We start from the raw sequence: 26,923 nt of genomic DNA on the forward strand, positions 1-26,923 counted from the left end.
ACTTAAAAAAACCCTAACCCTACAGACTAGTGTTCATGTAGCAAATGTTCAGTGGTTTAGTCTGGCAGCTAACAGAGAATGAAACAGCATTCTTTTCATAGAATGGTTTGGGTTGAAAGGGACCTTAAAATTATCATCCAGTTCCAACCCCCCTGCCATGGGCATGGACACCTTCCCCTAGACCAGGTTGCTTAAAACCCCATCCAACCTGGCCATTTTGTTGGCCATACATTGTATTGTTCTGAAATGTTTTTAGTTCATTTAGTGTTTTTTAGTATCTGTTTAATAGTGCAATAAAGGTTTTTAGAAGTATGATAATTTCTTTATGGCTAACAGACTGCAAAATTTACATTAACATCAGTCACTGCATTAGCAATCTCTCTTGGCTCAAATACTGCAGATTTCCTTAGCCATGCTGATTAGTACATTCTAGTTTCAATGGCTGTTTTCTCTTCAAGTCATGGATGCTATTATTTCCAGCTCTTCAGAGTCTCATGAAAAACATTTGCCAAAATGGTGCTATTTGCTGAAGTTACGTGATTCTTTATTTATTTGTGGGCATATGTGTATGCACAGCATTTTTTTAAATTGATTTGCAGAAGGAGGTCTGCCTTCATAGTCTGAATGTCTGGAACAGAGTCAAGAAAAGATGAAAAGGGAGACTTCCCAGGAAATTAAATACTTGTGAATTGGAGTCTCTTTTTTTCAGTAATGCCTTCCTTAATTTCCTAGATTATTAATTTGATTCTTCAGAGCAAGGAAGATATTTTTGTCAGTTGAAAACGTTTTCTTAATTGCAGTTGTTATCCAGATTTGGGTTGAGGAAATGGTTAGTTTAGTGAATTTTTATATTTTGTAATCATTGCTTAAGCACTGTTTTATTCTCAGAGCCTCTTTTTTTTTTTCCTGCTCTTATCTTTACTGTTCCATCCAGGGCTCAGTAGTGAGTTTTCTATAAGAGTATCAAAAACCATAAACAAAAAACTTTGATTGGATACTAATTTACTTTCTCTTTTCTATTACCACACCATTTGCAAGTGGTTTTTGTCCACTCTCCCTCTTTCTCTTTGTTATGCTTGTGACCACAAATAGGTAAGCAGTGCTTCCATAGTGGGGCATCTGGTGATAATTAATCTTGTCTAGAATCTGCTTCTCAGTGGAATCTAATTAGATTTGTCTTTAGGCAGTTTGTTGCTCTTCCTTCAATTTGTAATGTTACTGTTTCAAAATTTTTTGAGCGTATGTTCTCTAAGTGCCTGCCTTAATCTCCCCGAATCAGACCAGGCAGTCTCTACTATTTAAACATATACCGGACAGTTTATGTTCTTTTTTGGGATGAAATAGAATGAAAAGTGAAAATGTATTAGTTATTCAAAGTAGATATGCCTGCTAGTCATAGTTTTTTCTTTTTTTTTCCCTTTCACCACTTTTATTTTACTTTTATTTTATGAAAGATGAAGTTCTTTAAGGGATGCATCTCCGAGAATGCATGTGCACTCATTTGAGAAGCACATGAAAGACCATTAAGGAGAATCCATACTGTGTAACTATTTCGTTAGTTTCAAAATACCAGTTGAACTAATGACATTGTTAATTTGCTGAGCTGTTTGTAGTCTGAGAGTTTAATCACTAATTCTCAGATTAAAAATTTAAAAATTGCAGAACTAGTGTGGTCATACTGGACTAGTGGTGAAACCTAGTAGTTGTACACATATATTCATGTTGTTTTAACAGAGACTGTCCTCATTCCGGTGGGTGCTCTCTGTGAACATTTACAGAGAGCACCTTTCCTGTCTTTTCATTTAGCTGATCATTTTAGCAAAAGCCATCTTAGCTTGTTTATAATGCACTTTTAAATCTTCTCTTAATAACCCTAGGAGCTAATCTCCAGTTACCAGATTTCTACTTTTCTTTGGTAGAACCTGCCCAGTTTTCTTCTCAGCCAAAAAAACCCCAAAAACCCAAACCAAAACACTCAACCTTAGTGTATTAAAAAATTGGGAGGGAAAGAGGTTTTGTAGAAAAATGGATCACTTTAATTACTGAATAAAGTTGGACTCTCAAGCCTGTTGAAGGGAATGATCTCTGCAACATACTTGGATCCAGATTCCTGTATGTTGTGTTATGTCTTGACATTTCTATGAGCTTGTAAACAGAAACTGTTGTGAATACTGGGGATGGTCCAAGCCCTGATGCTATAGAATAGTGTTGTCTCCATGGGAATTAGCAAACAGGCAGACATCTTCTGGTGGATACCTTTTATTGCTGTGAGGAGGCTGTATAATACTCCTGCTGCCTTGCTCTGCTTTGTTTGAGGGGTTGTTAGCATGAGATTATGAGGATGTGAAATTTGTGGTGATTGTTTTGATTAATGTGACATATGTAGACTTTCCAATGACCGATCAAAGGGATACCAAAATATTTCAGAATTGAGAGCACAGAAACTTGCCCAAAGGAAGAAATGAACACAAATAGAAAATTTAATAAATATTATGAATCTGCCAAATAAGCAATTATAAAAATAATAATATATACATTTTTAAGCTTACTAGAATGAAGAAAGTTGCTGAAATGAAAGGGAAAAAAATTTACTCTGATTTAAAGTCTATTGTTTTCTAAAGCAAAAAAGCCTCAGCAAAAAAGACAGGGAGGAATTTTTCCCACTTTGGATGTTACAGTGAAAGGAATCCAAAATTTCAGGCACATAGTCACAAGTTTTCATAATGTAGTGAGTTTATGTACATCTGCTTAGCACCAGTCACTGACTGCCTGCCTAATTTTAGGTTTAAGCTTACACTTTGCCGTTTGGCATAAACTTGATATGTACATGCTGAGTAGCTTAAGTGACATCTGGTGACTTTTTAAGGAGAAAGAGTATGATTATGTGGACAAGAAAAAACCATTAGATTTAATTACTGCAGCACCAGTTGTAGTAATGGAATATCCAAGTGAGGTAGTCTCTTTCCTTAGAACAAAAGTTCCTGCATTTGGTGCTGTGTGATTTAAGAAGTTGGACTTCACAGTAGCAAGGTTTAAAAAAAAAAAAAAGGATAGTGAAAGTAATATTTTTAAAAATGTGGAGAAAGATTCCAACAGAAGCTGGATGACATGATTTCTGAGATGGTAATTTCTTGCAGAAAAGCCAAATATCTTGTAATTGTAAATAGTTTCCATTTAAAGACAATGAAGACTTTCAGTCTTAAAACTGTGTTTTAAACACCAGTGAAGAAAGGATTGTCTTGCTTTTAATACTGACATATAGAATGTGTACACTTGCAAGCAACCTAACTGATGTTTAGACAGTATCTTAATGCTGAATGTTTAGGATATTTGACTTGAGACTGGAAAAGTCAACTTTAATGAATTTTAGTATGTGATTGTACAGGGGCATGGCAAGTAACCAACTTTTATTGAAATTGTGGTCTTGTTATAGATTTTCAAATCCATCTCCTTAAAATTCAGATGCTGTCACTATGATCAGCAGTCTATTAAAATTAAAGAAGTAAAATAATAATATGTTTTCTGTTTTGTTTAGGCTGCAAAATTTGGACATTCAATGGGATTAAATCAGGCTCCTCCCCCGCGTTCTTCTGCTCGAAGATCATTTGGAAGATCCAAGCGATTTAGTATTACTCGCTCTCTGGATGACCTTGAGGTAAATAACTTTCACTTAAAACTTAGAAGTGAGTCCTAGAGAGCTTACAGTAAATAACACTGATCATTGCTGAAAGTAAGTAATGTATTAGGGTAATGAAGTTACTAATCATCATATGATATTTTTCTGAGGGGAATGGAGATTTCAGGTTATCGGCCTGTCTTTTTCAATATATCTTTAAAGGTTGCATTGATGCCAGCAGTGGCCATTCTTTTTGTGGGGAATTTTGACTTTATTTGTCCTATCACAGTTGGATCTGCGTAAAGCAAAACAATACAGTTTTGCTGATCAAAATGATCGTAATACCTTAGAAATGGATGTATCATGATATATAAAAGAATCAAAAGTTCATCATATTCTGTTTTTTGTTCAACTGATGAATTCTGACAGCAGTTGAGAAAAGGGAAGTCATAATTACTGTGGTGATTTTGGTCTTTCTAAGTGTAATATAATGCTGTTTCACATCTGGTATAACATGGCTGATGCCTCATGCCTGGTCTCAGTGGCCAAACCATATTGATTTTGGTGAAAACAAGGAATGAAAAACCCCCTCCTGCTTTGCTGTAGGAACCACCTGTAGGAATATGGCTTCATTATATCTTCTAGTCTGCCTCCTCAGGAAAACCTGACCTGGAGAGCTTTTTCCTTACCCCTTAATAATGCTGATCTGGAAGAAGGTTGGTGGTTGGGGAGAAACAAAAATATGTGCAGAGCTCTTGGCATAAGAGCCATGGAATACACATTATACCACTCTTCATCACAGGAGGGAATGTGGCACACTGAGTCCTCTAAATGGAAAGGAGGTGTTTAAAAAGCACTTGAGATGGGAGGAGGAAAGGAGACACTGAGTTTTCTGCTGTAGGAAAATGTAGGAAGAAAGGCATTTCACTGACTCTAAAGGAGAGTCAGGAGACTAAAGGAGAAGGGAGCTCAGTGCACTGGATTTTTAGGGAGCAGAATATATGGAGAAGCTTCTGGTGTGCTTAGGGAATGCAGGTAGGAACTGTAGTTACTTATTTCTCTATTGTTTTAAAGTTTTATTTTTTTGTTATGGTCTATTTCTATCTTGTCTGAAGTGTCTTGTTTTAAATGTCTCTTTTTTTTTTTTCTTGTCATGGAAAATGCTTTTTCATTTCTTTGCACTCATAACTTTAATACTGTGAGTGCATAACTTAAACACAGCAAGATCCTCTGGATAAAAGGGTTTGGGAACCATCCAGCTACATCTTTCTTAATCATAAAATGGTGATTCTTCTAAATTGAAAAAGCTTGCTGCTATAGATTCCCAGTTTTGACAGAATTTCTGGTCGCAGTAAGAGAGAATCCTCTCAGAATATCAAAGAGTCTAGTGCTAGTTATTCACATGCAACGGGAAAAACAGTTCATTCCACGTTCTTCCACACTGAAATTTCATCCAGGTTTATGCACATATCTCATATTTTGAGTGTTTTAAAAGCCAAAAATAAAATTTATTTCTGTTGTTGGAGCTGTTTTACATTGCATAAATATTCATTAAAATAGGGACTTGGGACTTTCTGTTAATTTCAGAAAGACATCAAAGTTACTGGCCTAAAAAGTCCATTTTTCCTCTCATTATGTCTTAGTTGGTATTCATTAGTGTATGTAAATTGAGTAGCACCAACAGGAGGGATTAAGAATCTATCTGTATCCCAGCATCCTAATTGTTAGAGCAGTTATTTTGGATGGGGAAACTTACATTCTAGGTCACAGTATGAATTGGACAAAGGAATAATCTGTATTAAAATCTACTGGGATGAATGCCCTTACTACATGTAGCTCTTTGGGTGTGGACTGTTCTCTGTCCCTTACTTTTATTGCTCTGCGTGCCGCAAAAGAACGACATCCCAGCCACCAGGAGAAACAGCAACCCAGAGAAGAATATCAAAAACTTCGCAAGTCAAAGTAATACAGTGTTGAGGTATTTTAGTTTTGGTTCAAACTTTAACATTGTTACTGCAGCACTTGTCCCAGGTACTCTTACACTAAGTGTAATAGAACACAATGTTGTTAGTGCATGTTTAGTTTATTTCGGGCCATCTATTTAGAGTTGCTGGAAGAGGAAATAACAATACCAGGAAATTCTTAGAGACTCCACCTTGGGAATAATGACCATGAACATATTGTATAGGCTACTTGCTTGTTTTTGTGTTCTTCCCAATTAGCAGAATGGATAAGGTACTAATCCTAACATGAATTTAGAAAGTTAATATGCTTCTCTGAGCTTGTGGCTCTGATTGCTGCTGGCATCCAGCTTAAGCTTCTAAATTGAACAGTGTGAGTAGGTTCCACGGAGTTTCTTTTAAGGGCATTTGCTGAACACTCTTTATTGCTTTCAGGTCTAAAGAATGCTGTATTTGGATTTTTTTTATTTAAGTATGAACTTGGACCTTTTGTCTTTGGAACTGCCATGTGTGTGAAATACCAGCCGTGAGTGTTGCTGTCTGCTGCCATAAGGTGGCGTGATTTCTTTGAAATGTGTTATTTATTTATTTTCCAAAGGATCTGTCCAAGCATAGAGCATATTTATAGATATTTTAATAAATAAAAACGTGATTGTAAAAGAAAATTTCACCTTTTCTTTTAAATTGTTATATTACAGCTGGCTATGCATGCACAGACAATATTGGTATAAGGTTAGAATTCGTTAATCATGTAGTTACCCCTCCTTAAGCATTTTCTTCTTGCATGCAGAAGCTTTATTTTACATAGAAGAAAATAGACAAGTTTGTAGGATTAACCTCTAGGTGCTGCTTTTACTAGTAGAACCTATACTCAAGATTATTTTAAATCTGCAGGGATCAGAATAGGATGAGAGTGCAAAATTAATGGTGCAGTTATGGTACAACTTGGGTAGGAAAATTGTCTCACAAAATATAAAATACACAGTTTTATTTCTGAACTATGGAAATTGTGCTGGTTCACACCAGGGCTATTATGATTGTCCTGTAAGTTGGAACTGAATTCAGAAAATGAGCGTGTCTAATATATGCCTTAGTTATGTTGTTCTCACAAGAAATGCATTTGGAACTTTTTCTTTACTAAATTCTAAGAAATCTGGTTTTGTTAAGAACAGATTTCTCTTTTATGTAACAATGAATTTTCCAATGTGAATAATTTGTCGTTATGAAATAGTGTCCATTAACAACCATGTTAAAATTCTATGGTTTGCAGTAATTTTACTTTCTAGCACATTTGGTTTTATATTTTCAAGGTGTCACTTAAGCTAAAGGGACATTATAATTATTTAATATTTGGATTAATTAGAGGGCATGATCCTATCTTTCTTCCCACTTTTCTTCCCTGCTCTCATCCTCTTGCACAATTCTGTCCTGGCAGAGATGTTGTTTATAAATTTATAAACACATTAAAGGTGACTCTGTGAGAGTAGAACACTATCAATGTAAAAATTTACATTTAACAGATTAATTCATTAATTCATGTACAGTTTTGGAAACAGATTCCATAACACTTTCCACTGCAGCTCGTTCCATTATCTTTTTGATTTTTCTTGAAGTCTGTAAAAATGGGGGAATCTTGCAGTATTGTCTTGAAGTCAATTTAGGTTCCTCCTCACAAAGGACGAGGAGAAAGGAGGAAAACATTCAAAGCTGTTTTTCCCTGAAAATAATTTTGTTACTTGTACTTTTGGTATTTCTTTGTGGTTAAAAATAGGGCAGAGTAGTATAATGAGAGATGTAATCTCATAGGGAAACAAGTGTCAGGCTCTTGGAGTATTGTTAAATAATAATTTAATGTAGAGATATTTTTAAAATTAAAGACAATTTAATTTTTTTAATCAAATACTAGGACAAAAAAAATGGCTGTTGCAACTTTTCTTCTTGTTCTCATCCTGTTTTGGAAACCTTAAAGTTATATCCTATATGAAAAAGAACATTTGTAGAGTTTAGTAATGTTTTCAAAGTTGGAATGTGTCATGTATTCCTTTTAAAAGTCAGTGTGAGGACATTTGTTAGAATGTTCCATCTTAATTATAACCATTAATAATGTAGTATTATTAGGTGTTATTATAGATAATAATGCTTGATTTTTCCCCTGTTTAGTTAATTTCACTGAATCAACTATTTTTTTTGCATTTCATCTGCTAATTGAAAGCATACAACACATCTCTTTGATTTGAGGTTTTTATACTAATGAATGACATGTCTCTGCTGGATATTAGCTTTGGCATCTGTGGGTGGCAAAACCCCCTAAATGCTCATTTGACTTAATAAGGAGTTTTTAAGTGGATACCTGTCTTTGGTTGACTGATTTAAATAATCAGACAGAGCTTACACAGGGAGATAATAGCTTATATTACACCAACTAGTATGCTAGGAAAATCAGACAAGAAGAGCAAAACATGCCCCAAACTTTTCCCACCCTGTCAGATAATCTAATAAAAAGTATTAACTCTCCCTGCAGAGGGTGCTTTACTGACATTCTGAGATCATCACCACGGCCACAATGCCACCACTATGGCCAGTATAACTACATGATTTAAATCAAGGGGCCTCTTCAGCCTCAGCTTATAATAGTGAATTTAAAGTTTGACAAGAATGTATGTTTTTGTCTTAGATTTCATAAATTTTTTAAAGCTATGATTACTTACAATGGGCTGCCAGTTACCATGGGCTGCTGTCCTACTTTTTATCTGAGATAAAACCAACCAATGGACAGTTTTGCAGTCAACTTCAGTGAAGGTGGGGGAAAGGTGTGAAAGGGAAGGTGTGAAATAACAGTGCATGCATGAGAAAATCTCCATTTTTGTATGTAAAATATGTGTATTTTTAGCATGGTAATAATAAGAGTCCATAAAGGGTTAATCCAGTCTTGTATATGGATATTCTGAAGTCTAAGTGTTAACACTGCTGTTTTGGAAGCCTCATGGATTTGTGCCCACAGCCCAGGCTCTTGCTTCTCTTTTCCCTTTGCTAGCAGCAGGGGTCAGCTTTGGAAACGGTGCCAAGTGATTCCACAGTCCTGTGCTGCACTAGCACAAAGCCTCTTGCTAAACTACGATATACAACTTTAATAGTGTAAGTTAGTCATGACATTACACACTGGTGTCTTTACCTTGAATTACTGTAACATATGTGGTCACGGAGCTGATCAGTAAGACTTTGGAAGCATCCTGTGATTTCTGCCAGGCATTCTTCTGCTCTGTTCGGGCCTTTGGCTGTTACAGTCCTGGCTGGAGTTGTTTACCTGCTGGGCAGAATAGTGGCTGTACACCTATGCTGGTAAGTGGAACACTGCCAGGACACAGGGGCGGCCAGGGGATTGCAGTGTTTGTACTGTCACACTGTTGGAGTTGTCATTTATGTGGCTTCATCCTGGGCCAACTAATGTACTTGCTCAAATGATTTTGGATGTGGTTTGAAAGTTAGCCTTACTAGCCAGCATCACTGTGCCCAGCAGTTTGGATACAAGCAGCTTGATGGATAGGAGATGGGGAGAGCTTGGTGGCACAGCCAGAAAGCACCATCTGTTTTTGCAAATACACAATAGCTTATGGTGCTGTTTATTTGACTGGTACAAATACAGCCAGGTTACCATCATCTCACTCTGGATGTTGCTTGTGTTATCCCTTAGACAGTTTTTTCCTTGCTGTCATCATTCTCTGTATGCCTTAACAATGTTCAACACCATAGTTTGGTTCTCTAGACTGCCCTATTAAGAATTTCAGACTCTCAAGCATATTCTGGAGGATCATTTTCAGGCTTTTACTTTGGCATGTGGGATCTTATCAGGTACTTTAGTTATATATGCTGTTCCTCCCTGAAGAAGGAAACATCATGCTAGTAGTATACATTTTATTTTTCTTCACAGGTTGTGCACTGGCACTACTGTTAAGCTTTTCCTGGTATTTTATACTATAGTGTAATTTTAAAAAGATTGCCACTATCTGCTCTTCAGTTCACATTTATAGACTTTTTCATGGAAAGTTCTTGTGCTCCTCACACTGTTTTATAAAGTATCTGATGAGGGTGGGTTGGTCAACAGATGTGTGTAACCTCTTTATCATGAATTTGAAATATTTACTTCTAGATACAATCTAGAATGTTAAATTGTGTGATTTTTTTTTTCCTCCAGATGACACTGAGAATAATGGGATCTGTTTTCTGTTATTGTAATTGGTAAAATTGCTATCCTTCAGTAATTTTACTGTTTTCTCCTGCTTTTGGGTTGTTTTCTTTACTTCAGAATCAGGAGAAATTTGCCATGTAAATTTGCATGTAAAAAGCAGGGTAGTCAGAGAATATGCTGAGAGCTGGATCTCATCTCTGCTTTCTTTGTGCCTATGGCAGTGATCATCCCATGCTTTGGTGCTTGAGAAGAAACCAACAGTGTTGCCTAGGACAGATTCCTTAGGGAATTTGGTCCCCATATGTGCTAAGGCACTTGGCATTGTATGGAGAAATTTCTCCCTGAGGAAGCAATCAGTACATTGTTTGATTCTGCCATTCAAGTGCTGTCCAAGCTTTATTGCCTCTGGGCTTGGCTCTCCAACACGAGCCGATTTCTGTCACAGAACCAGAGACACAAGATATGCTTTCAGGGACTAGCTATGAACTTATATTCTATAAAAATAAACCTTGTAGTAGCCAGTACCATCGTTTTTAAGACGTGTAATTAAATGGACACAGGTGAATTCATAAGCTGTCAACACCTCTGATGCTGTCACGTTTGTGGAACTACAAGGACCAGCCAGGGTGAGCAAGTTAAAGTAACCACTTGAAGCTACAGAGGAGTCACATTCCTTAGTTCAGCAATATAAGGTATTGGACTTTGGTTTTGGCTTTGTTCTTTTGGTTCTGGTTTCCTTGAGTAGTGACAAAACAGTCAGTGGTCACACAAGTGGAGCTCTTGGTAGGTGGCAATCTCTCAGGGCTGTCTTTCTCCCAGACCTTTGGTACCTTCTTTTAAAATTGGGCTTACTCTCTTTGAACTGAAACTTCCCTCTTCTGGGTCTAATTCATGAGGCATGTGACATTAAGGCAGAATAACAGCTTACTGCACTGGGGTCTGTTTCTGAAATGCAGAATTATTTTCTGCTTAAGGCTGGCCCTTGCCTCAATTTCTTACATTACATTTGTTAATTCAAGGACATCTTTTTAAGGCTTCTCTCAAGAAGGTGAGCAGTGAGGTGAAGTTACTGCAGGTAATAAGGACAAGAGCAGTCTCTGAATATGAGAGCAGGCTGCTTTTATAAGACTGAATGACTGGACAACAAAATTGCAGATGAAAATGTATGCAGATAAATGTAAAGCAATGCAAATGAGGCAAAATAGCCCTAGCTTCATATATCAAATGATATATATGCCTCTGAAATGACTGTTTCCTCTCAGAAGTGAGGCCTTTGAATTATAAGGGAGAGTTGCATGGAAATATTAGCTCAGCACAGCAGCAGTGAAGCAAAATCCTATATTATTAATTGTTAGGGAAGGAATAGATGAGTTCATTGTATACATTTGTGGTTTGTCCATACCTGGTCTCTTTATTTTAAAATGTTCTGATATATTAGAAGAAGAAAAGATTCAGAAAGGTGTAAAAAAAAGTGCAAAATCATGGGTGGCATAGAAGAAGTAGGTGGAATTGACTGCTCACTCTCTCCTCCGGGACAAGAAGTCGGCACCATTAATTAAAGGTAGCTGGAGCCAGGAGCAAAACAAACAGGAGAACACGATTGTTCATGTAGGAGGTGAGTCGGTCTGTGGGATGCCTCACCACTGAGTGCTGTGGATGCAAGAAATTTGCATGTCCTGGAGGGAAAGTGGACAAGTATTTGGAAAAGACAGCCACTGGGGATTATTAAGGAGACATGCCACACCAGGTTCAGGAAATTTCCTAAACTAAAAATACCTGGAGTCTGGGAGAATGTAATCAGGGAAGTGTCCTATATGTTGCCCTGTGCTGCTTGTCAGCAGACTTCCGTATGTGACCACCACTGGAAACTTAATACTGGGTTTGATAAAGCTGGGTTGGAACTGATTAAATTCGCAGACTCGAGGGTGGACGTTGCTCCTCCTTGGCTGGGGTACTGTGGGAGTACCCGTGGCACAGGAAGCTGCATTACCTTTCGCTTGGCGTGGGCTTGTTTGTTTGTAAAGTCAAGGGCTCGCTGGCTGTGGCATCTCCTGGCGCTGGGCCGCTGCCCTGGGCACTGGGAGCATTCCCTGTTGGTGCTGCAGCTCCCTGTGGGAGAGGCCCCGGCTGCTTCCCTGCTGAGAGCTGCTGCTGCCAAGCAGATTGCCCATGCAGTTCCTGGGTGGGAATGAGGAACTGGGCGGCTGGTTTCATGCCTCTCCACCCCTGCCCTCCCTTGGCTGCTCTTCCTGTTACCTGGTATGTCTTCTTGTCATGTCTCATGCTGCTAATGGGGGTGAGGAGGGATTTTTGCCCTGTGAGACCTGGTTAATGTTAGGAAATGAATTAAGGCTTTACTGAATGAACTGCATTGGTATTTCTAGAGTGTAGTCATGGAATACATACGGCACAAATGATAGCACTGCAGCTGTCCGTGAATTGTTTCTGCCTCTCTCTCCATGCTTAAACTGCCGGGATTTTGGCTAGGACTTGGTGCCATTTAATTTTCACTGTCTTTATGCATTTATGAGTTCAGTGAAGTTTTAAAAAAAAACTTGTCACCTTTGGAGCTTCTACTAGATGTGCTATTGTTTTTTATTCACTATTAAATCATCAGAACATTTCATAAGTACTTCTGATACTTAAAAAAATACAGTAAAAAGCCCATCCTCTAATTCCCTCTGGACCGAGGAATTGCTGAAGGATGATATTTAAGGATTACTGTTGGGCATACATTTCTTTCTGAAAATACACAGATATTGCTGGTCTGTCCGGAGAGTAGGTGTGGTATTGAAAATTATGAGAGTAATGTTTCACTTGGAACATGATCCTTGTAAATGCCAAAGCCCTGCTTACTTAAAAGAACACAGAGCATTTTGGTAGGATGAGATAGGTTGCACAATATGCATACATGTGATTGTAATCATACTGAGGCACGTACCTACATGCCAGGAACTGCAAGAAATTTGCCGTGAGTCTTAAAAGTTTTAACAATATATTTTTTAAAGTATTTTTAGGTAGTATTTTAAGTATTTTTAGTAGGGATTGATGACCTAGTTCACTCAGGTAATAAACTCATCAAAGGGGAATGCATTAAAAAAAGAGAATACTTTGGATGAGAAAATGCTGTTGACTCAAGGCTTAAACAAGTTTGGACAAACCTTTACAGCAGAGTCCTGTAGGCCCTTGCCGAATGTATTTTACATTAGCAGATTCCTCAGCAGTGCTGTTGTCTTTACAGAGGCTTTATTGTTACACAGGACCTGCCTAAACACCATTTTGAAAGCTGCCTGTTGCCTTTTGATGAGAAGATACAGAACCAGTATTTGAGGGCGGAGAATGTGCTGGGGAGGGAGGAGAATGGGAGAGGTGTTGATAGGGCAACAGGCAGAGAAGCCTCATTTTTTCACTGGACTCTGGAAGAAGTAAATATGTGTTCAGAAAGAGCGTAATAATAGAGTTGAAGGGGCTGTTTCTTAACAATGAGATATTAAACCATTTATACATGGAGAAAACTTTTACTGATAGTCAAGTGTCTGTAAGTATAAAGTTTTGTTTGTCTAAAGCGAACAGAAAACAGGAATATGTTTTAATAGTTAGCCTACCGAGCTAAAAAATCTTGCAGTGAAATATGATAAATTATTCTTCTAAGGATTCAATGAGGTTTTAAAGAGGCAAAGTTTGTAAGTATAAGTATTTAGGATGACTTTATAGATAAGTTCTGTTATGAAATTAAGAATATACCAGTTTTATAGACATGTTTTAACTCTCTCTTTGCAGCATCGTATTACTTTTAAAATGTGAAGTGAATGTATTAGATATACAAATACCTAAAGTTTTTTATAAATCTTTCACTTAATTTTCATTATACTTGCACGTGTTCCTCCAAAGCAAGAATGTCTTGTTACAGATATGTTACCTTAAATTGTTACAGCTTTTTAAAAAAGTTGTGCAGCTAAAGTTATTTTTCTTCTTCCAACTGGATTTTTATCTAATAAAACAGAATCCAGATGGTATGACTTATTAAAATAACTGAAAATAAATGAAAAGTATTTATAGAATACAACATTTCTGAGGTGTAGAGACTTCAGATTGGCTTTAGTTTCTTTTTTGCTTAGAAAACACATATTTTGCAAGTAAGCATCCTAGCTGTATTATCAAATATTGAAATTATAGTCTTACTCTTTATATAGCTCAGAGTAAAATTGTCTTAAATACTAAAAGTATGGCAACAAAATTCTCATATTTTAAAATGAGAGGAAGAAACAGTTGCAAAGCTTAGGAAGACATATATCCATTATTTGCTTAAAATTTAGTAGTTTTCATGTTCAGTTTTACCTTGATTTCCTCAGAATCTATTGATTCTTAGAGGCTCCATCTGCACTAGTGGAAAATTCAGAAATGGCTTAATGTGTTTCTGGGGTCTGTCACTTATATCCTCTTTAATATGTACTTTAATTTTAGTTTACTATTGGATTGCAAGTCACCTTCCATCTGGATGTGCAAGTTATGCTGTTTCTGCACGTTTTTATTTAGTGGAGAGAGTTTGTCTTAAAATATTGATCAATGAAGGGGGGGAAATAGTAATTATTTACAAACATTTTTGAAAAAGGGTGTTTTTATTTTCACTTTACAGTCAGGCGCTATACAATTATTTTTCAAAGTTTACAATATGGCTTTTAAAACCAAATACGGGTTTGTAGAGCAGATTTCTGGATGGCAGATCCTGAACTTAACACTTGAAAATGTGTGCATGAGTCTCAGCAGTGTCAGCAGACAGCAGAGGGCACTCGGAACAGTAGTTTGCATCATTCTCTTTGCTTCCCTGAATCTGCTGTAGGGGAAGTCTTAGTTTGACAAGGCAGCTTGTATTTCAGTTATTTATACGTGAACAAATTCCAAGTAGTTTGGCTTGAAAATATTTTCGTTAATATTGCATTGGAATAGGAAAGACTTTTAAAAATTGGTAGAGGGAATCCACAATGCTATAAATGAGAGAATCCTTTCCTCTTTTGATCAGTAGCACATATGGGGTCTGTTTATTGTTGAGGAGGTGACAAATGATTGACAGAAATATATCTAGGCAGATTACAGAAAAATTGGGGAATTAGGGGAAAAAACCCTTTTATTTTATAGCAGAGTTTTCTTCATTTATGTGTAAACTTTTTGATACTCCTGCTCTTTATTTTAGTAACTAGAGTCAGTGAGCTGACGTATTCTTAACGTATTTTTTTCTTTGGCTGTCATGCAAGTAGTTGTTACTTTATTATGACATAAAAAGTCAATACTTGATGAGATTTAAGATTTTTGATAGTGCATTCACACAATGTCACATTTACTTTAGAACTGTGTGATGAGGAGCTGGTCCAGGGGATTGCCTCTCTCTAGTTGCCTGCTGGTTTTTGCGTGTGTTTTTTTCTTTTAGGAGTCAGGGTTGTATTAAATCCTATTCATCTTTTGACAAGTTAAAACATATCAAGGGTTCCTGTCATTCTGTCTTTCTCTTAATTTTTTTCTGCTCTGAAAACAAATGTACAAGAGAAAATATTAGCAGGAAGTGGAGGGAGGGTAGAAGAGAAAAACAGATCAACTTTATACGGGGTCTCTACCCCTTCCCACAGTTTAGCTTCTAAGCAGATGGATGTGGGTTTACAAATGTCGTCTTCAGTGTATCTGAATAAGGCTTTTAAAGCTGTTGTACCATATTTTAACACTTTCCATTATTAGCTTTGCAGATTAACATTCCTTGTGCTTTTAACCTTTGACCTTTGAGTTGCCTGCCTGGTTTACAAATATGCTACAGAAAATCACAAGATTTTGTATCTGCAGCTGCTGAAATAACCTGTGAAAATGTAGAGGGATATGAATTTTTTAAAGGGCTTTCAGTGTCTCGTGACACTTCATAGCCATGATCATTAACTGATACTGTCTAATTGGTAGAGTTTATTTTCAGTGTTAGCAGAGTCACTGTGTGGAAAAAATGTGGACGTGCAATGAAGTAAAATCAACAATTCTAAGGTCTGTTTAAACTAAGGGATTATTAGGTTTGTAACGCCAAGTGTGAGTGCCCAGAATGTGTAAAACATTGCCCACCCACAGTGTTCTGAACAACATTCACAGCAGTTGCTCCAGGGAGCTTCTGGTCTTGCAGCTACATCCCATTGCATGGGGAGGGTATTTTTCTCTTACTTGTCCTTTTGGGTAACATCCTCACCTGTTAAAACTTTGTGTTTTTTTACTTTAGGTCTTTCGAGGTGATTCATAGAGGTTTCAGGCTGAGCATTAAGTAAACGCTCAGGATAAAAGTCCTGGTTTGTATTACCCTGAAGGGGTGTTCACAGGAACGTTCTTCAGGCATTTCTGATCCATTTGTGGTTTTTTCTTATCCACTCTAAGGATTATTCTGCCCCTGGTCACCTACAATTTTTGGTTAAGGCATTGACGGTGAAAATACATTCTGCATCCCACTTCATTCAGTGCCAAACAAATTGTAGTATTTAAACAGCTCTGGCATTTTTTTCTGTATAAAATTGTACATTCTAATACTTATCCTTACACAGTAAAACTGTTCTGCTGTGCAGGTATCACAGGGCATTTGCTTCTGAAATCCTAAAATAATGGAGGGTGTAATTTGTAAAACACATTTCTTCCTGTCTACACACCCCATTTGTTTCTATTGCATTTTGTCATGGTATTAAATACTTGTAGAATCATTCAAAGCTGCAGTGGTGTGCCTATTCAAACACGTAATCAATCACAAAATTAAGTTTGTCCATTGCAGAAATTGGCTTATGTCTCTGAAATGCTTGTTAAAATATGCTTCTTCCATTTTCACATGCAATTAACTTAAAATTTCTTCTCTCATCACTCTAAATAAAATTGAGAAGATGAAGTTTTTCTGTTAGCCAAGTTTCTTCATTCTAAATCCAAAAATGGGAAGACGAGCAGACTTTTGCAAGTCAAACATAGTATGAGATATCGAGTGAAGGCTCTTGTTCTTGTCTCATTTTCTCTCTTCATAAATTCAGAGTAATATTTGCCTTCTTCATAGGGTTGTTTTTGTATTAGGGGCTCAACCTAGGAACTGTATGGATGTGGGGGATTCCACATGCTGCACTGAACAAGAGAGAAGGTTCCTCTTTCCTAAACGACAATTAGTAAGTCCACCTGGGGTTTAAGGACATCCCACTAGCATAAAAATGCCCACTAATCCATTCCCAGTTTGCAGTTCTGGTGTTTATTCTTAGTAGAAAATTGTATTCTGGTCGCTTTAAAAATAACGGCAGTGAGTGGTTTAGATACGATCACTGTTTACGTGTGGACAGCAGCAAACTTCCTGAAATCCTATACTTTCCATATAGAGTCTCTTGAAGACACTGCTGTCACAGGCAAGTGAATAGCACTTCCCTCTTACATTACAAGGAGCCTGTTTTGCTCTCTGTTCCTGAGGCGCTGTGCACAGAACTCTCTTGACATCAGTTGAGGACAGGCTCAGGTAGTGAGTGAGGAAGGAAGGGCAGAATAGCAGTTGGTTTCTGAAAGGAGAATTTTTGTCTTTAGTGACAACAGGCTGCTCCTAATTTTAATGAATTCTGCCAAGTCTCCTTATAGTGCGGATTTTTATGTGCAATTTATATTGCCAACCACTGAAAAGTTAAACAGAATGGACCATTTGAGGTCCTACTTTATTCTGGCTTGCATTATGTAAACCTCTGAAAATAGTGGTTTACTATGTAAATGTTTTTGTAACTAATGTTAGGGTGATTAAGTAGTGTTTCTCTAAAAACTGTCCTGGAAATCTGTTTTATTGAATACAGGACTATCACACGATTCAGCGTCATTTTGTTTTCTTGATTTGTTATCGGAAATGTTTTAAAATACGATCAGCGTGCTTTATATAAAATGATCGAGCTTTTCTGGTGAGAGATAATTGAGATCTAATCTGACGAACCACAGCTTCCTGCATTGGCCTGTTGCTATTGGTAACATAAAGGGAGTAAAATAGAACTTCATACGAAATGCCTTTAAACTTTGCTGGCGTGTACAGGCATGGAACAGGGCTGAATTTTTTAGTTTAATCTTTGAGAAGTCGATGTGTTAAGGAAATGCTTTTTCCATATTAAGTGAAGATGAATTTAGGAAGAGTACTGTTAGGAAAAATAACTGCTGTTTCTTACGAAGAGCGGGTAAGTGACATGAATTATATTTAGCTAAAGCAAGGCATCGTTGCAGTGAGAAATTAGAAGAGGCTATTGTTACTGGCAAGAAATTAAAGACTGGTATCAGCTTCAGAATGCTTTTTGCTTAGCCTTTAAGCTTTTTTACTTTAAAGTATTTGAGTTAAAATTCCTTTGCTAAAGCAAACATTGGATTTTGTTATCAGAGAAAAGTAATTTTAAGATACCAAGTAACACTGAGATTTCGATATGTATTTATGAACCATGACCAATATGTATAAAGTTAAAAAATCAGTATGTTTATAATGTGTGCCTAATTTTTAATTCTGTGCAATGTTTTTTGTGTATGCTTTCTGTGCTATTATATCAATATTATATCTTGTATAAAACTGTATATATTTTGTATATATCTTTATAAAAATAATTTTAGGGATGAATTTGGCTTGTAAGGCACTGTGTTTTTATGTGATAAGATTGATTTTGTTTGGGGTAAAAAGTTGAACATTTACTTCTTAAAGGAATTCCAAATGTCACATCATTTATTCTTATGTTGTTTTTATAGATTCAAATATTTGACAAAAATATATCTGAACATATTCAGTAAAGTTATTGTACTGTAGTTTTACAGAATTATTTTCTTCAGAAGTCTTGCATACAGAATGCTTTTGTATTAACTATTATAAATGCAATTTGGTGATAGAGAATTGAAAAGGGAAATTGTGTAATAGTCCTCCTTTAAGTGGCATTCTGAAGGGGCACCCTTCTCAAAGAATTCTAAATCATTAAATTGCAATAATATTTTGGAATGAGGCTAAAAAACCCTGTAGTATTACTCTAATTTTTAGGTGAGAAGTACATTTGAGATTGTTTATTAGAAGGAAAATCTAGCAATAATTTATAAGTAATAAGGCTTTATTTTTTGTTTAAAATGTTAGAATAGTATATACTATATTTTGAGACATGATCTTCATTCCAGAGATCATTGGAGTTCATGGCATAAGCAGTGCTGATGCTGTAATGTATTTAAAAGGATAAAAATATGTGTATGTAGTGTAAATCCTGGAGAAAGGTGACTGAAGACCTTGGGATCTACTCATAATTCCTACCTTGGCAAAAGGAGGAGTTCCTTCAGGTGATTTAAGAAGTAGTTTGAACAAAGCTGGAGGCCAGCAGACGGTCAGCTGAGTGACAGGCTTTCCCTGAGCTAAGCGACAGAATGTTTGAAAGTTGGCTCTTTGTATTCTCTCTGTAAATACTCAGTGCTTTCATCTCTCTTAAAGAACACAACAGGATTTCCAAAGTTGTTTTGTATACTGAAATCATAAGAGAAAATCAGTTTAGAAGGTTGGTGGAGCTAAGTGTGCTATTGCAACCTGAAAGACTTAACTAGAGGGGGGCTTTTGTAAAACAGTGCAAGGTATGACACTGTACGGGGTAAGTAACAGATGCTGGAGGCAGCAGTCAGAGAACTCTTTGGATGCTGCAAGATGCCTGTATTGGAAGAAAGTGTGCTTTAGAAAGGAGACACAGAGAGGTCATTTTAAATCACTTTTATTCTGAATCTTTCTGGGTGCCCAGGAAAGGAATAGACGTTTCTGTTTAGTCTGTAATTTTGTCCTTATTATATTGTTAGAGTAGGAGAGAGAATCTCTCTCCTTAAAGATTTTTACCCTCCGCATCTCAGGAGGAGTGGGAAACAGAGATGTCTTTTTTGACTCAGGAAGGCACTCACTCCCACTCTGATAACAGAGATGATTTCATGTTGTTCCATTTTATTACTAAGGCCTGGCATTTCCCAGTATGTATCACTGCTCCTGGTATCCCCATCTTTCCCTTTGTTCTACTCCATTACTTAAGCATAACTTTGACCTGAATAACAAATCTTGGGGTGGAGAAAAAGGACATTTTTGTTTTGTGTTGCCTGGGTAGTCTGCACACGTGGATTTATTTTCTCAATATAATGTCTGGGATATGAGTAGGGTAATTTTTGGTTTTCTGCATGATGGTGCTATGGCAGAATTTGACAGTATCTAGTTACCTCCCTGGACCTGATCTATGTGAAACAGAACGTGTAAGATGGAAATAAGTGAATTTTCTGGGTAAGAGTTTCTGTCACCTGAAAGTTGTCATCAGACTAGCTTCATGCAGGGGTTCATGCATTATTCTCCTTTATGCCCTCTTTCCCTTTGTACCCTGTTGTTGGTGCAAGACATGATGTCGTCTGCATCTATTCTGGGAAAAGAAATTATGTACTCACAAAGTAGTTTTCTCCCTGATAATTATTGTAAGCTAAAACTCTTTTAGAATTGCTGCAAGCAGATCATGAACATGACATCAAAAGCCTCCTGGGCCCTTCTGGTTTTTCCACCTAGCAAAGAGAGATGATACAAAGAGAAATTTAACATGTTTTCTCTTATTCAGAACGTTATGCTGTCAAGTGTATGTTGAGGCATTTGCCAGTTTACAGAGACCTAGACTGTCTTTTATGGTTTATGATAACTGGGAAGCCACTGTTCAGCTTGCTGGCCCTGGCACTGAGCTTCTCACTTGAATCACAGGGATGAAGATCCCACCCTGAAGTATCGGGGAGAGAATTGCACCCCCTAACTTGGTGTGTATGGGGAGTGTGTGTCTGTATAACTCAGCAGCTAATCCAGTTAGATGAGCAAGCAGAGTTCCCATGAAGAGATATACTGGAAGACATTTTAGTTTTCCCAAATTAGATTTATTTTTTAAATTCTTGTGATTTGTTACCATCAGACTCCTGGCATATATCATGGGCTTTTTCCTAAACCAATTTGGAAACCAGGGGAATTTGAAGAACTGATTTCAGATCTTATCTGGTTGTGAATGATTTGAGGGTTGCATGCAATTAGATTTTATCTCTTGGTAATAGTTCATATATCCATTCACAACGTATATGTTCTGTCATTTGGAATTAAATGCTTAAGTACGTTTCAAAAACCTTCACATTAGCACTAACTGGCACAAAGTCATCCCTGTCCTTCCTCATCTTTCACAAATGGCTACTTACATTAACTGTTCAATTTTACAGCTTTCTAATACACATTTTTCTGTTCTTAATATGTATGTAGTGTTAATTTTCATCAAATGATCGAACTTTGTATGTGTAGTAGATCAGATTTTGTCCTAAAGAGCCTCCAGTGGTAGTAAACATGAGTGCTGAAGAATGAAAAAACAGCCCCCAACATATAGTGTATTTTTGAAATGAGATCATCACAGTATTTAAAAAAATCTGGTCTTGCAACTTATACCTTTAGACAAATCTAGACAAGTTTCAGGTGAACAGTTTAGAAGAGAAACTTCTTTGTCTAAAAGTGCTGTATGCAATTTCTGAAAGGTTTATGTTGAGATGTCTAAGTACTCACAGACTTAGTGAGTGAACATATTACTGTGAGTTCTTACACAATAATTACAAGTTTAAGTTTCAAGCTGGTTTTATTGAATTAGGTGGGTTTAGTTCAGTTACACAGATGAATTTAAAGAAATCTTCTTAAAATAAATTTTGCTCCATGATCTCTAGAAGTAAAAGGATATTACTTGGAACATGATAGGTACATTTAGTGGCACTGTAATGTAAAATATAGTTTCTCCTGTAGGTGCTTGTTTATAAACATAACAATTATTAAGGCCTTGCTTGGGGAGCTTTTAAGGTGTTGATGTATGTAATGTAACACGCATTAGCCAAAGCATTAAAAGTAACCACACAAAACCAATCCAAAAAAGGTGTGTAGAAAGTTCACTGCATTAACTTATGGTAAAGGGATTGAGGTTAAACTGTATGTCATTGTCCATTAATGATTGAGCTTTTTTATGAAATTACCCCATTTTCCTTGTAAAATAATATTTTACAATTAACTTCCCAGTTTTTGCCAAAAGTACTGTGAATATTCTTTTTTCTACCATGAGAATCCTATTAATTTAACTTCATACCTTTCAAAAAACTGAAGGTACTTCCTGTTGGAATCTAGATTCATGCAAGCTGCCGAAGTAAATGACCATTCCTAAAACAAATATATTTCGAAATTACTTTTATTTTTTTATGTCTAATGTGTAAACTGATACTATTACTTTACTTTGAGTCATCCTTTTCTTCATTCTTTGACAAATGACATTGAAGTTGTTTGTTCATTAGCTGTACTGTACTGATGTGACTAAGAAATTAGAAGCAATCATATTTATAAACCAGATTTCAGTAATGTAAATTAAATTTTCTGAATTACAAACATGAATTAAGTTACAGCCTCTGAATGCATAATATGCTTGCTAGACTTATGTGCAAAAAAGAAGTAGAAAAATTTTCCTAAGTCTCATGGAAGAACTAAACAGAATTAATTTTCCTCATACCTGAAACAAAGCTATTAAAGTGAGATGCCCGAATACACTTTTATTATATTGTTATGCTTCACAGATCCAGAAGCATTTATTTTTGTGTAGGTAAGTAAGAAGTGCCATAATTTTTTGGCTGTTTTTCATGAGAGGTGTATTTGTGTTTATCTGAAGTAGCACCAGAGGAGTGATGTCAATAGAGACGAGTTCAGACTTTGAAAGTTCCAGCACAATTGTGTCAAAGACCAGATCAGATCCTCTCCTGGAGAGGTGAATGCTGAGGCCACAGCAGTTTATAACAAGGGATGTTCTTCAGACAGTGGTAACAGCAGTGTGAGATCCTGCAGTGAAATAGTGGAAGGAGAAGATATTAGTCTTTTAAGGATTACCAAGGGGTTTGTGGATTTTGAAGAGTGGTAATGTTTGTTCCCAAGGCTAGAAAATACAGACAAACTGTGAAGAGACACGTTTGCTTGAGTTGTGTATATATACATATGTATATATATATATATATTCTGTGTGTTTTCCATCTTGAAGAAATTGTAGATATTATAGGGTATTCTTTCCCAGCTTTTTAAAGAGCAGTACAAAAGAGAATTTCTTTTTAACTATTTAGAAAGTTACTTAAAGGTTCAAGGACACTTTCAGTGACCAAGAAAAGATTCCCCAAACTAAAACAAAAATATTTTTTAATAGTCATTAATGAATCAACACAAACTTAAATCTAAAAATCATCTGTCCTCCAGACTTCACTCAGCTGAGTGTCAAGGTGCAAGCATTTGAGTACATGTTTGGGAGATGTTCACTACTTGGATTTACAGAGGTGTTAGCTGCCTTGAGATAATTTGTGATCAAAGGTGAGAAGTTTAGGGTAGATAAGCACATAAAGTTCAATGTTCCACTAAAAGACTGTCCTTGAAAATGTACAATACTGGTAGAGATGGTGATGAGTTCCTATCTCCAGGTTATTGGAAACACTTTGAACAACCTTTTCTCTGTGTAGCAATCAGAAGTGATCGACAGGAAGTTTTCAGAGTCATCTGACTGACAAAATACCAAATTTTAATTTTAATTACACATATCTCCAGATAGTGCAGCAAAATATAATATATGAGGTGTCGTTTCCATTTCAGGTTTAAGTGTCTGCTTTGTCACATGTACCAACCAATTTTCTCTGCTTATCTAAGAAGGACTTTGCAAACAGTGTAGCTACCACAGCAGGAAGTACTTGGTCCAGTAAATACTAGTGGGATCAAATTCCTGGACATAGTGGTTAAAAGGCCTAGGGTGGATTTCATTGTGGGGAGAAAACACCTGTGCGAAAGTAACAGCTGGTTTCTTTAGATTTTCCTCTCTAATGTTATCTGTTATTAATAAAGTGGTAAAAGTAGCCAACACTTCAAATATTATGTGAAGCTCAAAATTTCTAATACTTGCCATGAAACTTAAGTAATACTTCTTTTTCTCTTTCTTATTACAGTCAGCAACTGTTTCTGATGGAGGTAAGCTGAAGCTTGTTTTTACTTTCATAATGAAAAATAATCCATTTTCCACATTAGGCAACATAATATGTGGTAAATAATGTGATATATTACAAGATGCAAGTCCAAAGTGGCACAGAACTCTGTGACTGCTTTGGGAGCTGTGCCAGTGAATACACTGCAGGATTGTGTTCACATACTTTCACTGGATTATTTGCATCATATTTTTATAGCACGTTTATATATGCACATTTTTATTATAACTAGGCTTCTTCATTCATAATAATAAAGAGGCAGAGCCAGTAGACTTTTTTGTAATTGGATGGTAGATAAAATCTCATTCTCTATTTTATTGTCCTTTACATACCTTGTGTGCTTTTGAAGAGATGTTCTAGCTTCGAAGTTGTAAGCTGTGTTGGTACATTTGTTGAGGTTGAAATTTCTCAAGTGTGATGCACTTTGAGAAAAGGGTAAGTAATTTGACATTTGTAAAATCCCAGCATGGAGCTTTTGCACTTCTAGAATACTTTTAAGTAAACTCTTCTTAATTGCTTGTTTGTTTTAATTTTAACATGCCTTTATTGTTTTAAAGGATGTCCACTCTTTGTTAAACCTTAGAAGATGATTTCTCTGAAGCTTTGAAGTTAATTGAAACAGTTTAAGTATGCTTCCTTAATGAATAAAGGAATTTGTATAGTTTAGAGTATACAGGAGATGGCTTTTCTCTTTCTGGGCAGGAATTAGTTCACTCCATCCTGCAGAGAAAATCACTTACATACATATCATTACATTTGCTATTCTTTGACAACAGTAAAAGATAGTTTTATTAAATAAAAGGGGCAGGAGGGAACAAGCTGTGTTGCTCTAACTAGCGCATTGAAATTGCAGAAATATTTTGAATGGTAAGGATAATTTTGTAATATTATATGCAAATGTAAATGCAAAATTAGCAATACTATTCACAAAACTTCATCATGGCCTAATTTCTGATTTCTTGAAACACTAGAACTACACTTGAGAGAAACATTACTGTTTTGGTCCTTCTGCCAGAGCCATTTTCCAGTGGTTGGCTGACTTTGTCAGGTATTTTCCTTCTCTACTGCTGACACAGTCTACTGCTGTACAGTACTTGTGTCTGGATGAGGAGATAGAGTCTATGTTGTATCTGTGAAAAAAGAACAAAACAGAAAATAATAGTGTTTATTCTGCTTTCTATTTCTAAAATGTAGCATGTGTTTTTGTGGGGAAAAATGTGTATTTTTCCTCCCAGATGTTACCTGCTTGATATAAAAATCAGAAATGAAGCACAGACTTTTTGTTTCTGTGCATAGCCCGGGTGGTGAGGCTAAAAATTTGATTGACCTTTTTAGTTAAAATGGAAAGTACTTGTATCTTGTCTCCAGGAGGGTTCTTGTTCTATGTTAATGACAATTGTTTTACTTCTTGCTTATTCCAGACTTGGAGATTCCTATGATAGTACTCATATGATAGTAATTTCAAGATTTTTATGCTTCCAGCTGAAAATTTATTTTAAAAATCCCACTTATTTTCAGTCCTTCCAATACGACTTTTAAATCACATTCCAAATCAGTAGGTAACTGTTTATACAATTAATTCTATGCAATTTTGTGAAGTCATGAAATCTAAGGGCCATGTAAGGTTGCAGAAGTGAAAGAAAAGCCAAGAAGTTATATGCAATTTTCTTCTGAGTTGTATTACTTATCCTCTCATCTAGCTCAGAATATTTAATGTGAATGGTCTCTTCATTGTTAAATGCTTAAGAAGAGGGGTGTAATTTGTGTAAGAAATGGTAGTTGAACTGTACTGAATAATATTGAACTACCCAGAAAATGGATTGGAAAAATAGGAACCAGAGAGACTGTAACCAGAAAAAGTGAAATTAAATTTATTCCTAAAGAATTTCATTTGGAGTTGCATTAGTTGCATTGAGTCAAAAGCTCTGATTCATGTGTGAATTACATTTTCCAGCTTTTACTTTTATGGAGTATGTTGCAGCACTGAAATTTTTCCAGTCTTCCTTAATCTCACTAATGCATTAAGTTCCACAGATTTACGCATTTTAGGGCATTTCTAGTTTATAGCAATTTTAACTAGTGTAAGCATTAGTACAGCACTGCATACTTCCCTTCCTAGACTAAATCTTTGTCATCACAGAATCACAGAATTTGGGTTGGAAGAGACTTTAAAGGCTATCTCATTCCAAGCCCCTGCCAGGGACAGGGACACTTTGCACTAGATTGGGTTTCTCAAAGCCCTGGTCTTGACGCTTCTAGGGAAGGGACATCCACTATTTCTCTTGGCAGCCTGCGCCAGTATCTCACCACTGTCACAGTGAAAAATTTCTTATATCTAATCTAAATCTACCCTTTTCCAGTTTAAAGCCATTATTCCTTTTGTCACACCATGCCCTTGTCAAAAGTCCCTTTGCAGCTCTCTTGTAGCCCCCTGTAGGTATTGGATGGCTGCTCTTTGGTCTCTCCAGAGCCTTCTTTTCTGCATTTTATTACTAACTAATATTAGTATTTTACTTATAACTAGGTACTATAAATACTGTTGTTAAGCTTTCAGTCTGGGAAGGAAAATCATGTGTAAAAAGTAATTATTATGTGTTTATATACATCCCTTCAGTGTAACAGGAGGCACAACAGCTCTCGGTACATTTTCTTTCCAAGATTAGTGAAGCCTCATGTCATATGGCTTTTATTACATTAGAGCCAGGCACTGGAAACCATCTACCCCTCATTGTGTTTATTTTACATGGTTCTCAGCTTGTGCAAGGCTGGGATGTTCTTACCAGCCAAAATGATGCACTTGGGCTTTGCAGGATAGGTAACGTGTAGGAGTTCGAAGTACTTCAATTAGTGTTGTTTCCAGAGATGGTGACCAGTAGCAACTCTTAACTGTAATTGATTTGCTTAATGAATTGCAGACAATCAGAATGCAAACTGTAATACTGCTTAGATGCAAGATCGCTGCTATAGATCATCTAATCTGCAGCACCTATGCTCTAGGAATAGCAGAAACCATCCTGTGTTACTACAACCACCTGTAATTAGCAGGTCTCTCTTACTCCCCATCTCAGAAACTGTCCTTTCCTGCTGACTGTAGGGATAGTGAGACGAGTACACAGC

At 36.5% G+C, this 26,923-nt stretch overlaps 1 protein-coding gene across 11 annotated transcripts in view; it reads left to right on the forward strand.

Moving 5' to 3' along the window:
- The window catches only part of RGS12 (regulator of G protein signaling 12), an 88,284-nt gene that overhangs the window by 18,451 nt on the left and 42,910 nt on the right, over positions 1 to 26,923 (forward strand). For 8 of the 11 annotated variants that reach the window (XM_027891442.1, XM_027891445.1, XM_027891441.1 and 5 more), the window contains exons 3-4: positions 3,536 to 3,655; positions 23,771 to 23,792. In XM_027891442.1, coding sequence (XP_027747243.1) covers positions 3,536 to 3,655; positions 23,771 to 23,792 — 142 coding nt within the window. Of the gene's footprint in view, positions 1 to 3,535; positions 3,656 to 4,527; positions 4,652 to 13,154; positions 13,302 to 17,206; positions 17,950 to 23,770; positions 23,793 to 26,923 lie in introns of those variants that run through there. The other 3 variants (XM_027891452.1, XM_027891451.1, XM_027891450.1) reach the window with 3 other exon arrangements.

This window comes from Empidonax traillii, unplaced genomic scaffold, assembly GCF_003031625.1.
Source record: "Empidonax traillii isolate 1590-97213 ecotype Southwest subspecies unplaced genomic scaffold, ASM303162v1 scaffold321:size1084243, whole genome shotgun sequence".
NCBI lineage: Eukaryota > Metazoa > Chordata > Aves > Passeriformes > Tyrannidae > Empidonax > Empidonax traillii.